This window comes from Maylandia zebra, linkage group LG19, assembly GCF_041146795.1.
Source record: "Maylandia zebra isolate NMK-2024a linkage group LG19, Mzebra_GT3a, whole genome shotgun sequence".
NCBI lineage: Eukaryota > Metazoa > Chordata > Actinopteri > Cichliformes > Cichlidae > Maylandia > Maylandia zebra.
The window spans coordinates 6,352,600-6,366,493 of record NC_135185.1 but is presented as its reverse complement, the minus strand read 5'-3'; the positions used below and the strand labels follow the sequence as shown (position 1 = coordinate 6,366,493).

The window sequence follows — 13,894 nt, the reverse complement described above, 5'->3', positions numbered from 1 at the left end:
CACTCTCTTGGTGTTTCAGGCTTTCAGCAGGTTTTTGTAGCTGAGATTTGTTCCCATTCAGCCACAGGGGCAATAATGGGGTCCAACAGTGATGTTGGCTGATGAGGTCTGACTCACAGCTTGTGCTCCAGTTCATCCCAAAGGTGCTGATTGATTGAGGTCAGGGCAAAGTGGGAAAACCTTTTCTTTATGGACCTGTCTTTAAGCTTTGGTGTCGTTGTTGAGTTTAAAAATAACACTGAATTGATCGGCCAGGGTTTATGTCCCCCACCCCAACCCAAGGTATCTCAACTTCTCAATTTCATAGTTAAACATCAGGTCTGAGGGCTGCAAATTTAGAGGCAAAATGCATTAAGAAGAATTATTGACCAGCATTAACAGGAATGGCTGCTGCAATCAAATGCTGTTTAATATAAGTACGGACTTGTGACTGATGTGAAATATTATAAGAGCCACTAAGATGTGTAACGGGGGAGGAGGGGGGAGATCAGAGGATTAAATATCTCCTGCTGTTGTATAAGATCTAAGTAGCCCCCTCACCCCACGGTCCAGATGTGTTGAAGGACCTGCTGCTCTTTATTTTCCTGATTAATGGAATCATCTGCACTTTCCAGACGGGATGTGCCGGGATTATCTTTTTGCATTTCATCTGCACTGCTGCTAATTCCATTGTGCGGTCTTTTTCAGAGGAGCCCCGCTAATCCACATAGGCAGCCTGGAGACAGGTGCACCTGTCGCCATAGAGACCAGTGTGTTCAAGCTGGTCGGGCACTGGGAGGACAAGCTATCCAGACCCTGGTCAGGCATGTTGTGTCTTTTTGTCAGGCCTATTGGGCGATCGTGGCTCAAGAGTTGGCAGTTCGTCTTGTAATCAGAAGGTTGGCAGGTCGAGCCCCGGCTTGGACAGTCTCGGTCGTTGACACTTCACCTACCGCCTACTGGTGATGGCCAGAGGGGCCGATGGCGCGATATGGCAGCCTCGCCTCTGTCAGTCTGCCCCAGGGCAGCTGTGGCTACAACTGTAGCTGCCTCCACCAGTGTGTGAATGAATGAATAGTGAAATTGTAAAAGTGCTTTAAGGGTCTCGAAAAGCGCTATATAAATGCAATCCCTTATTATTGTTGTTGAAGAGTCGCCTGGTTAAAAGTGACACTTAGGTGTCATTTGATTTGTGTTCACTGAATTTTAATTTGGTCGTTAAGGTTATGCTGGTGCCCTCTGAGCATGTGCAAAGTCATACAATCAGGAAATCTACCTGCGCTTAGTTTCGTGGGTGGGTAGGGGGGGGATCTATAAAACTGTCTTTATATTCATAGTACTGTGCAAAACTCTTGAACCACCCATCATTTCTTTACATTTCAGGAGGATGGGGACTAGGTGTAGTTAAAAAGCTCAAAAATACACATTTATAAGACAAAAATAGAGTTTCTGTAATTCAGACAAGCTTGAAAATCATGAAAATGGTTCTTCGGGCTTCCTAGAGGGTGCTGGCTACCTTTTTATTTGTTCTGTTAAAATGATTCCACACTGCCACAGTGATGTTGGGCTCTGGGCTCTGGTGAGTTTTGCTGTGTTATTTTGTTCTATCCAGGTTGGCTTTCAGTGCATTAGCACTGGTTTGGGATCATTGTCATCCTGAAAAACAAAGTTGTCATTCAGATGCTATTAGATGGTATCTGATGGATCTCATCTGCATTAATAATTACAGAAGTTTTGTCATGAGCTCCAGCACCAGACTGAAATATAGACCCAAACCATGACAGAGCTTCTACCGTGTTTTACAGATGGCTGTAGCCTGCTGATGGCTGTCCTGTCTCTTTCCTTCATGTATATTGAAGTTAATTTGAAGCAAAAAATCTCATTTTTGTTCATCACAAATTGGACATTTTTGCCACAGATTTTCATTCCAGTTCTTGTGTAATTTTGATTGCTTCATTTCTTTCTTTACGAATTACTTTGACAGCCATCCTTTTACTGAGACCCTTTCTGATGAGGCTTCAGCAAACGGTAGATGAATCAACTGAAAGGCCAAATGCATCTGTCAGGATATGACATGATTTCAAATACTGTTTATCTGCCCTAAAGAGATTTTTAGGACTGCAGAAAATACTAACATGTTGGTGTTTACCAAAGAAACAGTAACAAAGTGTCATTTAACCTCAGCTCTTTGCTAAATATGCTGTTATATGTAGATAAAACTCTGGCTCATCCACTGAGTACATAACTTTTTGTTTGTTTGTTTGTTTTATGCTTGAATGACTCAGAGGTCAATCTTTTAAGTTGCTTAACAAACATTTTGAAATGTAATGTACAAGGACTTGAGTGAAAATGAGTGGGAAAAACAGCCGACGTCAAAAGTAAAGACCTTCAGAGAACCTGGAGAACTGTTGTTCAAGATCACCTAAAAACGATGACAGCCTGGCTCTTCTTCTGTTTGACTGTTTGGAAAAATACAAATCATGACCTGAACATTTAGTGTCCTTGACCTGGTTTTTCTCAGACATGCTCTTGGACCTCAGTGATATTCTGCAGGTAAGTTTTACTACGTCTATATTGGATGATTGATTTATTTGTTTTTGTTTTTTTCATATTATCAGTGAATTCTTTGGTCTTTAGAACAAAATAGGGTAAAAATGTCCACACCAGTTCGATTTAAACTCTGAGTTGATTAGACTGTTTATATTAGACCATATTTCTTGTATTCTTTCATGAAATCTGCTGTAAATCCCTATTAAAAACTGTTAGAATGAAATAACTTGGATAAAAATGTCTTTCTCACTTTGATGCGTCTTAAGGCCCAACCCTGTTCAAGCAAACCAATTAAACACACTACCTTCTACCACTCCTCCCATAGTGCAGGTCTCCCTAGCTGCTCCTGCACTCACGCTTTCCCTCGTGTGAGTAAATCTTTCTCGTCTGCATGTGTATAAATTTAGTAAGCCCTCCATTTGTCTGCGTATTTAATTCACAGTGAGTCAGGGGTGTGGTGTTGGTGAGGATGGGACATTTCTCACAGTCACAGCTGGTCGGGGGCTTTTATTTTTATACACCCAGCTGTCCTGGAGGAGCCGTCCACCCCTCCCCCACCACCAGCACCACCCTGGCATTTGGGGGTTGGGAATGGATTTGTATTGGATTTTAGGTGGGTGGGGTTGTGGGGTTATTAATGCTGAGAAATGTGGCTGTAGCTGCTGCTGCTGGGGCGGTGGGGTGTGTTCTACTCTACCAATCACTTTTTATGGATCCACACCCAGACCACTTGGTCTTCCTAGCATTGTTTGGGTGAATGGTCAGCTTTGTCTGTCTTAGGCTGTTTTCTCAAAGCTGCTTAAACGGAGAGACTCCATTGCTGAGGGTCGGATCGATACCAGCTGCCTTTGCATCCAGCTGACGTTATGGCAGTTTAGCATGTTGGTCATTAATTGAGTGGTTCAGATGTTTCTTTCATGTGAGAGCTATATCTTTGCACACATGCAGAGTTTTGTGCAACAGGTGCTTTGGGTGGTGACCTCCGCACTATTTGGATGCTTCGTCAGTCTTTGGGGGAGTGTCACCACACCAGATGTTTGCCAGTTGGTGGTAACATGAAATTGAATCATTCCTGATCCCAGTGAGTGTTGTTCTTCATGAACAAATGCATTTGAGTTGCTAGTCTGGCTTTTGGCCCTCAGGGCTACAGGGACGCAGACAAAGATGATCCTTTGAGTGCTTTTTAGGATGCTGTGGGTTGTCATATATTTATTGTCTTATAGACCAATCAGGCAGAACATTCTGTACACTTGCGTAATATTATGTTGGCCCACATTTTGCTGCCAAAACAGTCCTGAACCATCAAGACATGGACTCCACTGGACCCCTGAAGGTGCGAGCCTCACATGTCCAGGGTCACCACTGTTCCTTCCTTGGATCGCTTATTGATAGATACTGACCTCTGCAGACTGGGAACCCCCAGCTGCAGTTTTTGAGATGCTCTGACCCAGCCGCCTGGCCATCACAATTTGGTCCTCGTCAAACTCGCTTAAATCCTTACGCTTCCCTATTTTTCCTGCTTCTGAGGACTAACTCCCCCCCTAATATATCCCACTGACTAACAGGTGGCATAATGAAGAGATAATCCGTGTTATTCACTTTACCTGTGAGTGCTCAAAATGTTATGTTTGATTGGTTTCAGCTGCTAAACTTTGTGCTAAGATTTCAGTCTGGGATCCTGGTTAACAATCGGTTTGGGATCATTAAGCAAACTTGCCATTTGCCCAGTTCCATTGTTTGTGGTATAAAGACATGCAGACCTGCTGACAGCAGCTGTTTGCCTTTGTAGCTTTCAACTTTATCAAAGAGCTGTTTATCCTCAGGCTTGTCAGAGGAGCTGCCTTCAGTCATACGAACCACATCAGGAGCTCTTTAATTGAAAGCTGTTCCCCTCTAAAGCCCCAATCACTGTGTCCACCTGTTGAACTGTGACGTATCAGGTAACCACACAGTAGTTTTGATTGTGGGGTGCTGGGGGTTGAACTTTGACCGTGGAAAGTTTGATTTAACGCTTCGATGGAGAGGAGATTGTTTACTCCTCAGGTTCTCAGGTTCAGCCACTGCTGAACTTTAAAGTCTCAGGCGTGACTCGAATGTAACGTTCAGACCACATGAGTGAATGTCACTTGTCTGTGATGACTGTTTACATCACGATGTTCTGCGTAATAGACGATTGACAGTTCTAACACTTATTTTTAGGATATATCTGCATCTTGTGCATCATACAGAACAAAGTTTCCAAAATTGCATGAAATGTTTGCAATCTCTTCGTTCTTTTTCATTCTTCAACAGATTATAGAAACAGTGTGACTCTCGGTTCCTGTCTTACAGTGCAGCGTGTACACATTGTAAAAATAATTGTGTGCTTTTCAGCCACCTCGAGACTTCTGATTAATTAAAAGTTTTAATAAAGTGGCAAATCCAGCAAGCAAGTATAATTAGGCAAAAACAAACTACTTTATGAGTCCAGCTGAAATTGAGAGTGCCTCCGGTAATAAATCTCTCTGCACAGGAACACGGTGCACAGCTCCAATCAGGGGACGGGGGTCTGAAAACTGTGATAGATGTGTACAGCGGGCAGTTTGGGTCACGAGTTTCCATTTTTGCTTCTAAAAATGACCTGTTCGGCACGGTGTTATTACATGCACAAAAACAGGACCCAGATATAAAATATAAACTTGTGAGCTTTTGTCAATCACAACAAGAAATAGCAATGATGTATTGAGCTTGCAAACAGCTGGTTATTTGTAGTTTTTCTGTATCCAGTAGAAAAACAATATTTGATGAAGCTACATCCTTATATTGACACTCTGTTAGCTCCGGTTTTAATGTTTTCCAGCTCCGGAGAAAAACGCCTGTTCTTAAGGTGCTAAAGCTTCACCAGCTCTTCTCTAACTCTGATTGGTGTTTGGTGCTGGCCAGATCAAGCACACTGTGTTTTTGTGCTGTTTATGTCATCATTGAAATGAGGTTGGCTCCTTACTGTTTCATATTCTTGTGCAGATTACTCTGAGGAGTCGGTGTGACTCTGTATATCGTAGTATTAATGATGGCGAAGATGGCGTTTTATCAGACACACAGTGGTGACTGCACTTGTTCCACTTCCTCCTGCTCCTCTATTTCTGCTTTCATGTAGAAATTCCTCGCTGGAATCAACTTCCCAGAATAGCAAAGCAGCATCTGCCCCTGCTCGACACCAGGGGAGGCCTTGAGCAAGAGTCCGTCTGTCTGTTCCTAAAACCTCCTCGTTTTACTCCCCCCTCCCCGTGTTCTCGGGAGAGTTGGTCTGAAGGAATGACAGAGAAGTGACCCGAGTTCACGACCTGATCCTGCAGCTTTCACTGCCGCCTCCTTCAAATTTCAGCCAGAGCAGAATTTAATTCCAGGCTGCAGTGCTGTTAATTCGTTAAGAGATGATAGATGTGCAGCCTCGTGGCTTTGTTATGCAACAGTATCCATCATCAGATCCTTTCAGATAAAGTAGGGGGTGGGTGGGGGCACCCCCAACCCCCTTTTTTTTAACTGCTGAGCCTTCTGGAGATGTTGTGGGGTCAAACACAATGAAACATCTGTGATGGGAGGTTCCTGTGAGATAACCCTGATGACACACAGCACCATTCACCTCCTGTTACCTCTCTTCCTTTGACAAACCTGGTTTCTAGTTTGCTGCTCAGCCTAGTTTTAACCGCACAAGGGATTTCTTATCAGATCCTCTTCCAGAAAGTTTGAATAGGAAAATGCAGCAGCCCCAGTTTATCAAGCATCAAGCACTGATTTTTGCAGTCCAGTGACCGGCAAGTTTACTTATTCAATAACGTAGAACGCAATTGACACAAAACTAGTTGTATGGTTTTAACAAGTAAGATATACTTCATATTTTATGACTTTCACTTGTTAGGTGAATGTGTAAAGATCCCAGGAGGAGACACAAATCCCTGGAGTTTTCCTCCCCTCACCCACAACTGGTTGCAGCAGACACTCCAGCCTGAGCCTGGTTCTGCAGGATGTTTCTTCCTATTGAAAGGGAGTTTTTCCTTCCCACTGTCACCAACTGCTTGCTCACAGAGGTTGTTTGTTGGTGTTTTTGCTGTGTTATCGGGTTTCTACCTTACAATACACAGCATTGTGAGGCAACTGTTGTCTCGTGAGAATTGTTTGGGGACGGGAAATGACTGGTCGGACTTTGTGTTGTTAAAAGAGCTCCTCTACTGCTGTGAATCTTGTTAAAGTACTTATACGCACACTCTAAGTTCTGCATCGTATGCTTGTGCTCATCTACGCAGGTCTGCTTTCACACAGTGCTGCAGAGAAACATGCAAACACAACTTTTCAAAGTGACACAAGTGATGCAGCCTTAAAAAATAAAAGTTGGCCAGAATAAAATGACAAAATTCACTAGATTAGGGTTTATACAAATTATTTATGGATTCGTGTCAGTTTTGATGCAAAAAAAGGTAACATTTTTATCTTCACATGATTTATTTTGGCTGCCAATCAGTTCAGATGCCAAAGATGGTCAATTTACTGTCATTTAAAACAAAGATGAACAGCAAATCGTCACATTTGAGAAGCTGAAACAAGTCTGCTACCAGCAGTTGCCTTCACTTTAACATGAACCAGTCAGATTATTCAGTTGTTGTGCTTTATTTGTAAATCTAGAAGTCTCTAAGGGGCTTTCTTAATCATCAGTGACGAAGATATTTAAGTTGCTTTTAAAATTCGATGAGTTCATCACAACAAGCTAAAGCGCCACTATTTTCTGGGCTGTTCAGAGTGAGGAAAAGTCAGGACTGTCCGGACCGAGCAGAGAAACCAAAACATGCGGGCACAGCATTAGAGATGAGTCTACAGTTCCAAATCACAGACATATTGAAGCGTGATGTTCTGCAACCTTCAGGTCAATTATGTAACCAGAACACTTGTCCCGCCGGTGATGCAACGGCCTTATTTCATATCCTGATAGTGTGCTTAATCGCACTCTACTATAATTCTTTAAGTGGCTTTGAATGGATTTAATGGCTCCTGGACTCAATAGATACACTTTTCCTGGCAGTGCGAGGTACTTTACGTCTGCTGAATAACATCGTTTACTCATCCTGGGTTGTCTCATCCACAGGTGAACGTCTACGTGTTGGGAAGAACGTTTCTCGTTCTGGCCAGAGAACTTTGCATCAACGCTCCTGCTATAGGTATTTGAGCTCCACTTTACTCTGTTTACTGTGAGTCGTGTTATAAAAAGGCTGAATCAGGTGTGTCATACCTTTCACATATTGTAAAAACCAGAAATGTTCACTATAGATTTAATAACAGGGAAAAGAAGCTGGAGGATGTCTGCTGGTAAATTATTAAAGAAGTTTAAATCCCCTCAAATGAAAAGCTGTATACACTCATTTATCCCTTCATGCAGTATACCTGTTGAACTTCTCTGTAGCGCATGGCAATCATAGCCAATCATTTAACAGCAACTCGCTGCATTTATGTTAGGCAGCTCAGATTCACAGAATGGTCCAAACGTAGGAAAATGTCTAGATAGCAGCAGATCTCTGGGCAAAAATGCCTCGTTGATGTCAAAAAGGACAGCTAGACTTCTTCACGCTGATAGAAGGGCAACAGAAACTCAAATAACCACTCATTACAGCCAGGGAAGAGCATCTCTGGAGTACAACATGTCAAACCTTGTAGCATATGGACTTCACAGCAGCAGACCACACCAGGTGTCACATCTGTGGGTTAAGAACTGGAAACTGAGGCTGTAATTCACACAGGCTCAACAAAATTAGACCATAGAAGGTCAGGAAAACGGCCCAGTCTGCTCAGGTTTGATTTGTGCTGCGACATTTGGATGGTAGAGTCGGAATTTGGTATAAAGAACATGAAAGCGGGGACTGATTTGTATCAGCGGATCAGGCTGGCAGTGGTGTAATGTAATGAGAGGTTATCCTCATGGGTGTGGAGCTGACAGCAACTGCATGACAACAACTGCTCAATATGGACCAAGCTCTGTGAGGAATGTTTGCACCAACTTTGTTGAATCTTTGCAGACATGCATGGAGAGGGTCCAGCCCAGAACTAGAAGATAAAGTGGCGAGTGTATATTACACCTTTCTGTAAAAATATTATTTGTCAAGTGGCCATAAGAGTGAGTTATTTCTTCACACTGTTGAAAGCTCCTCCAGAGATTGAAACTTCCAGAACTGGGGAAAAACTGTGACGAGGTGGAGGGCGGTCACACCAAAATGTTTTATTCTAATTTTTCTGTTTTCCACACTTTATCTAATTATCTAATAAATAAAAATGGTCCTTGTTATTGTTTCTGAGAGCATCCTGTACTTTTTGTGAAGTACGGCATATTATTAGCCTGTTAAACTCAAGAGTTTGGCTTTTCTACATTTACAAAAACTCAAATGTGACCACCTTTGATTTTTGTAAGGCTGGTCTGGTCTGCAGCTACCTGGAAGATTATGAGCTCTGATGTCCTTAAATTGAACACGACGAGCCGTCCTTCCAAAGCAGAAGTGCATTAATATTAACTATAATGTACGAAATATTTTGGGAAACTGTCAAAGAAAATCACTGGTTTAGGCTTTGCTTTCCTCGTGCATAGCTTTGCATTTCCATTATAGTGTTTTGCCAGCGTTAATGTAACTGTGCTGTCTGTTAAATGCACTGTGCAGTTTATTTAGTAGGAAATGAATCCAAATCCTCACTTGGAAAAAGAGGCAGAACCCTTATCAGTCCTCAAATCTGTGCCTGCCAGACTCCATGCAAGTGAGGTAGAAACCTAATGTGTAGTTCCTACTTTAGTTACCAGAGGGCGCTGCTGCCCCTCAAATCCCCCACTCCCTCACCCAGATCCCATAAGATGTCACATGTGCGGCTTTCTCACATTATAACCTTTATATTTCGGCAGGTGTATAAGCATTCTTGTACAGAACACATCTGCTCATCAACAGCATCAAGCTGTTAACAGATAAATTGTATTTTACAAAAAGACACAACGTTTCTGAGGCCGTCCTCTGAAGTGCAAAACGACTCTGTTCTTGACACGATTTCTACTTTTTTTTTTTTTTCTGCATTAGAATCGAACACTACATAAAGTTTGCTCCTCAGGTGATATTGCTGCCTGGACTATAGTAACAACATTGTATATAGACTTGCAATTACACAATTTGAAGCAGACCCTACTTGTTCCAGTTCTGGAGCTCAGCTTGATTACATAACCACAGGTCACTGTATTAATGTTGTTCCTACAGCAGCCGCAGCCCTTGAAAAACACAAGCTTCTGAGCGAATAACGTTAAATCAGCATTTAAATAAAAAAATAACATTAAATTAAATAAGATAAAACAGCTCCGTCGCTTTTAAAATAGTCTCTTATAGAACTAACCAGGCCATTTAGTGTGACATTACTCAAGTGTCTTTTAATGCTACATTACTTTGAAGGTTGGGAGGCAGCGATAGACCTAATTTCCCATCAGCAGTCCAGAGCAGCTTATGCATAGAACACAAGCTCGGGGATCTGTCCTCCCTGTACTCCAGTCCCGTTGGTGCTGTCGGAGGAGCACTGGAACTGAAACGTGACCTTCCCGCACTGCACCTCCGTCATGCCCTCCTGGCCGAAGTAGCTCAGCTCATTCCCGTCCAGGACGGCGCTCACTGTGTAGAACGCGTCCTGCTCCACCTGAACGGGATGCTCGAACCACACCGGGAACGTGCTGCTCGAGCCGTCCGACACAAACTTTGTCAGGTTCTGCGCCAGGATCACCCCCTGTCTCTTAAGCTCGATTTTGACGCTGTACTCGGCTTTGCCGCCGCTCGACCCGTACAGGCCCAAACCGGCAATAAAGATCCGCTTGTCCACAGCAAACTGGATGCTGTCGCACCGGCCGCGGTAGCGCCACTGGTTGCTCCGGTAGGCCGAGGACTGGAAGCGGTGGCACCTCTGAGGAGCCAAGCCCTTCCTGGGATTCAGAGGGAAGTCTAGTTGGGGCTTTTTAGCCGCAGTGTACCACAGGAAGACATTGTGCGTCTCCTCCAGTGTCAGGATGTCCGACTGCGCAGCACCGTTTGCAAATTCGTCCAGGCTCATGGTGGGGATGCGCACCAAGAACAGCGCCTTACCCAGTACCTCTCTTTTGTTGCGAGTGGTTGGCCCCAAACCCTGTCTCTTGCATTCTGCCGTGGCCCAGTTCATGACCGCCTCAAACACCACCACTTCTTTGGTGTTGAGGGTCTCCCGCCGCAAGATGATGTCCAGCGTCTGCAGGTCGATCTCACAGAAGCCCTCCGAGCACAGCGCGAGCTCGGCCTGCGCGTCGATTACTTCCCAGCAGCGCTGCGTCAGCTCGGGCTCCTCAAACAGGCGGCTCTGAGAGAGCAGCACACAGGCATTCTTGGCCTCCAGGCTGGTCTCCAGGAAGGTGACGCAGGCCTTGGCCAGTGCAGGGACGATGTACTTTTTGGCAGCATACAGGGTGGCCAGCACCGTGTCTGCCTCCAGGTCGATCTCATCGCTGTACAAGTACCTGGGAGAAAGAAAAGAGCCTTAAATGTACAGAAATCAGACTGGCTGACAGATGATATGCTGACTAAGAAGATACAGCGATGAACACATTTAAGTGACTCTGGCTCCACGTTTCTTCTTCTTCCTACTGTATCAAGAGACTCGGCAAACAAAAAAGGGAATTCTTTTCCTTCCCAAAGAAGATTATATAACACCATTATACATAATCCTACCGTTTTCCAGAAAGTCTGCAGAGCAACAATCTGTGCTACGCTTTTAGCCAGCGCTACTGAATGAGCAACAAAGGCATGTTATTTATAACTAGTGTGCATAAAGGCAAACTGTCAGGATGAGGAAAAGAAGGGGGGGGAATGTTGCCAGTCGAACAAAGAGCGCTGAGAAAACCAGCAATTACAGAGCACCGCGCCGCTGCCACGGCTCTCTGGTGCTCCCAGCATTTTGGCATCTGCTTAGCTTTGGATGAGTAATAATATGCTTTGAAGTGACACTGACTGTGCTTGTCATCTCAGCTTCTGGTTGGCTGTGCGAAGGGATGGTGAGTGGCTTACTTCAGCAGAATTAGAAAAGCAGCAGGTTCCACATCTGGAATATGGATCTCAGACTCCTCCTCCGCCAGATCGCTGTAAAACATGGCACAGAAGACGGAGCTTCCCACGGCCAGCACGTACTGGGAGGGGAGGAGACGGATGCGTCAGAGAAACCAGAGGAGCTCGTCTTTCACAAGTTCAACACTAGAGCCGATATATTACCTTGCATTGTCCTCGGAGCTCGTATTTAAATTTAAAGCTCAAATATCAACATTAGTTAAGTTAGTGCGTAAGCTTCCCGTCTTTCTCTGGTTTGCAGCGATTTTTCCGAGATGCGCTCCTTACCTTGTGTGCGGGAAGCTTCTGCGAGGCCCCCAAGGGCCCGACAATGAAGTGGACATCAGCCATCAGCTCATTGTTAAACATCAAGGCGTTCCTAAAAACAGAGCAGGTTTCACAAGTAAGCCTCAACTATTGTATAACATCAAGTCCTCCCACACTGCTTTTGCCTAGAGACACTGGTTATTTTCATAGATTTAGGGAGGATGCAGGGAAAAAAAAGAGGACTACCCTCTTGTTGTTTTCTCACTTTATCCCTCAGCCTCGAAAATGTCAGCTCATTGGGATCTATGGAAAGTTCCCCAGAGTGCTTGGTGACATTTTTAAAATGTCTTGTTTTGGCAGATCAACAGTTCAAACTCAAGTGGGATTTGTTTACTGCCAGAATAAATTAAAGAGATTAAAGAACGGTAGGAGCAAATAAGTAAAACAAACAAAAGCTCATGTTGGTTTAGATAGACGCTCCAACAGTAAATCAGTTTTCTAGAAACTTGTCAAAGTGTGCTCCAAAGTAAAAGTAAAGCGAGCATGAGCGATCCTCACAGCAGAGATTTTCGTGCACTTTGCTGCTGCCAGCTTCCGTGTTAATACACCGAGTCAAAGCGGCTGTCATTACTCTGACAGCGACTCTTTCGCACTGCGATCGGGCTTTTTGCGCACAGATCAGGCGGATAATTGTCCTCTGTGTTTCTGGAGTTACCTCTCTCGGAGCGTGGGGTGGCTGCACTGCCAGCTGGGTGGGTCTACGTTGTTGTTGTTGATGTTTTGCTGGGTGGTCGGGGTGGTCGCCGCGCTCCCTCCGCCGCCGGCGCTGCTCCCGCTGGCCTGGCACACCTGCAGCTCCTTGGTCTTCTCCGCGTCAGCCACCGTAGTGCCGTTGGCCAGGTTGGTGTTGTTAGCGGGGTACAACTCCGCAGCCATCTTCTTCTCCTGCTGCTTTTTCTTGCTCGACAGGGACAGAGTCAGGATCTCATAACATAGCGGCAGCCGGCCCGGCAGCTTGGTTACCTTCTTGGACTTTTTCAGTGTTTCTGGAAGTAGCAGCAAATAAGTCAAACACCTCATGATCCGGCCATGATGGAGCAACCTGCAGTCTGCCGTTGGCATCTGCACGAGCAGCCGATCTTCTGGGTTTTTTCCTCCTCCCTCTCTCTCTCGCTGTCTCTTTAATACCCGGTGCAATAAACTGCTGTCGGGCTCGACATGAAGCTTGTCGCTGCGGTGGATTGAGTATTTTTCTTTTTTTCTCTTTCCTGTGCGGTCCGGTTCCTACAACGCCGGTTTCAAACGGCACCGACAGCGAAGTTTACGCGACAGCATCTAAATATCCCCCCAGGCCCACTGCTGTCCGTTTCCACATCCACTCGCAACTTTCGACCTCAAACACTTGTTTTTTTTCCCCGTTCCTCGGCGGTCAGCTCATCCTCTCCGAGCGCACAAATGTCCGCGAAGCTTCGCTTGTTTTCTCCCTTTTCCAGCGAGTGGGTAATCCGGATAGTCGCAGCTGGTAGTCAAATCCAGCCTATTTTATTCCCACCCCGCCTCTGCGTTAATCCTCACGCACATTTCTCTCCCGATTTGTTTTCCCCCTTTTTCTCCGAATCGGCTGTAGACCGACACGAAGCCAGCTACGATGTTCCGCTGCTGCCGAGGTAAATAATCATTTGTCGGGAGTTTTTAAGCTCCGCTCGGTTTTTTCGCCCCCCCCCCCTCTCATTTTTTTTTTTTTTTTTTTTTACTCCTCCCCGCCTCCCCCTCCTCCTTATTTTTGGTCGACTCTCCATGAACGCCCAGGGCCCGCCGAGGACCAATAACAATCACGCACCGCGCTGACGTGAGGCCAAAGAGGCCCCTCCCTCACTAGCTCCGCAGAGTGCGTCACAGGACAGACGCTCTGATCTCTCCTCCTCAGAGGAGGAGCAGGGCTGGAGTGAAAGACAATACACACCAGGGGGACAACATAAGTAACCCCCCCC

General features: G+C 45.1%; 2 protein-coding genes across 4 annotated transcripts in view; one reads left to right on the top strand and one right to left on the bottom strand.

Moving 5' to 3' along the window:
• LOC101484253 (transcription factor IIIB 90 kDa subunit) overlaps positions 1-13,894 on the top strand; it is a 130,514-nt gene that overhangs the window by 18,387 nt on the left and 98,233 nt on the right. For all 3 annotated transcript variants that reach the window (XM_004554694.4, XM_004554693.4, XM_004554695.4), the window contains 2 exons: positions 2,501-2,532; positions 7,646-7,718. In XM_004554694.4, the coding sequence (XP_004554751.1) occupies positions 2,501-2,532; positions 7,646-7,718 (105 nt within the window). The remainder of the gene's footprint in view (positions 1-2,500; positions 2,533-7,645; positions 7,719-13,894) is intronic.
• On the bottom strand, positions 9,405-13,629 carry LOC101483787 (BTB/POZ domain-containing protein 6-B). Its single transcript, XM_004554691.3, has 4 exons — positions 12,619-13,629; positions 11,925-12,015; positions 11,601-11,719; positions 9,405-11,053 (listed from the first exon to the last, which is right to left on the bottom strand). Exons 1-4 carry the CDS (start codon positions 13,023-13,025, stop codon positions 10,021-10,023), a joined length of 1,650 nt encoding a protein of 549 aa, XP_004554748.1. The 5' UTR covers positions 13,026-13,629; the 3' UTR covers positions 9,405-10,020.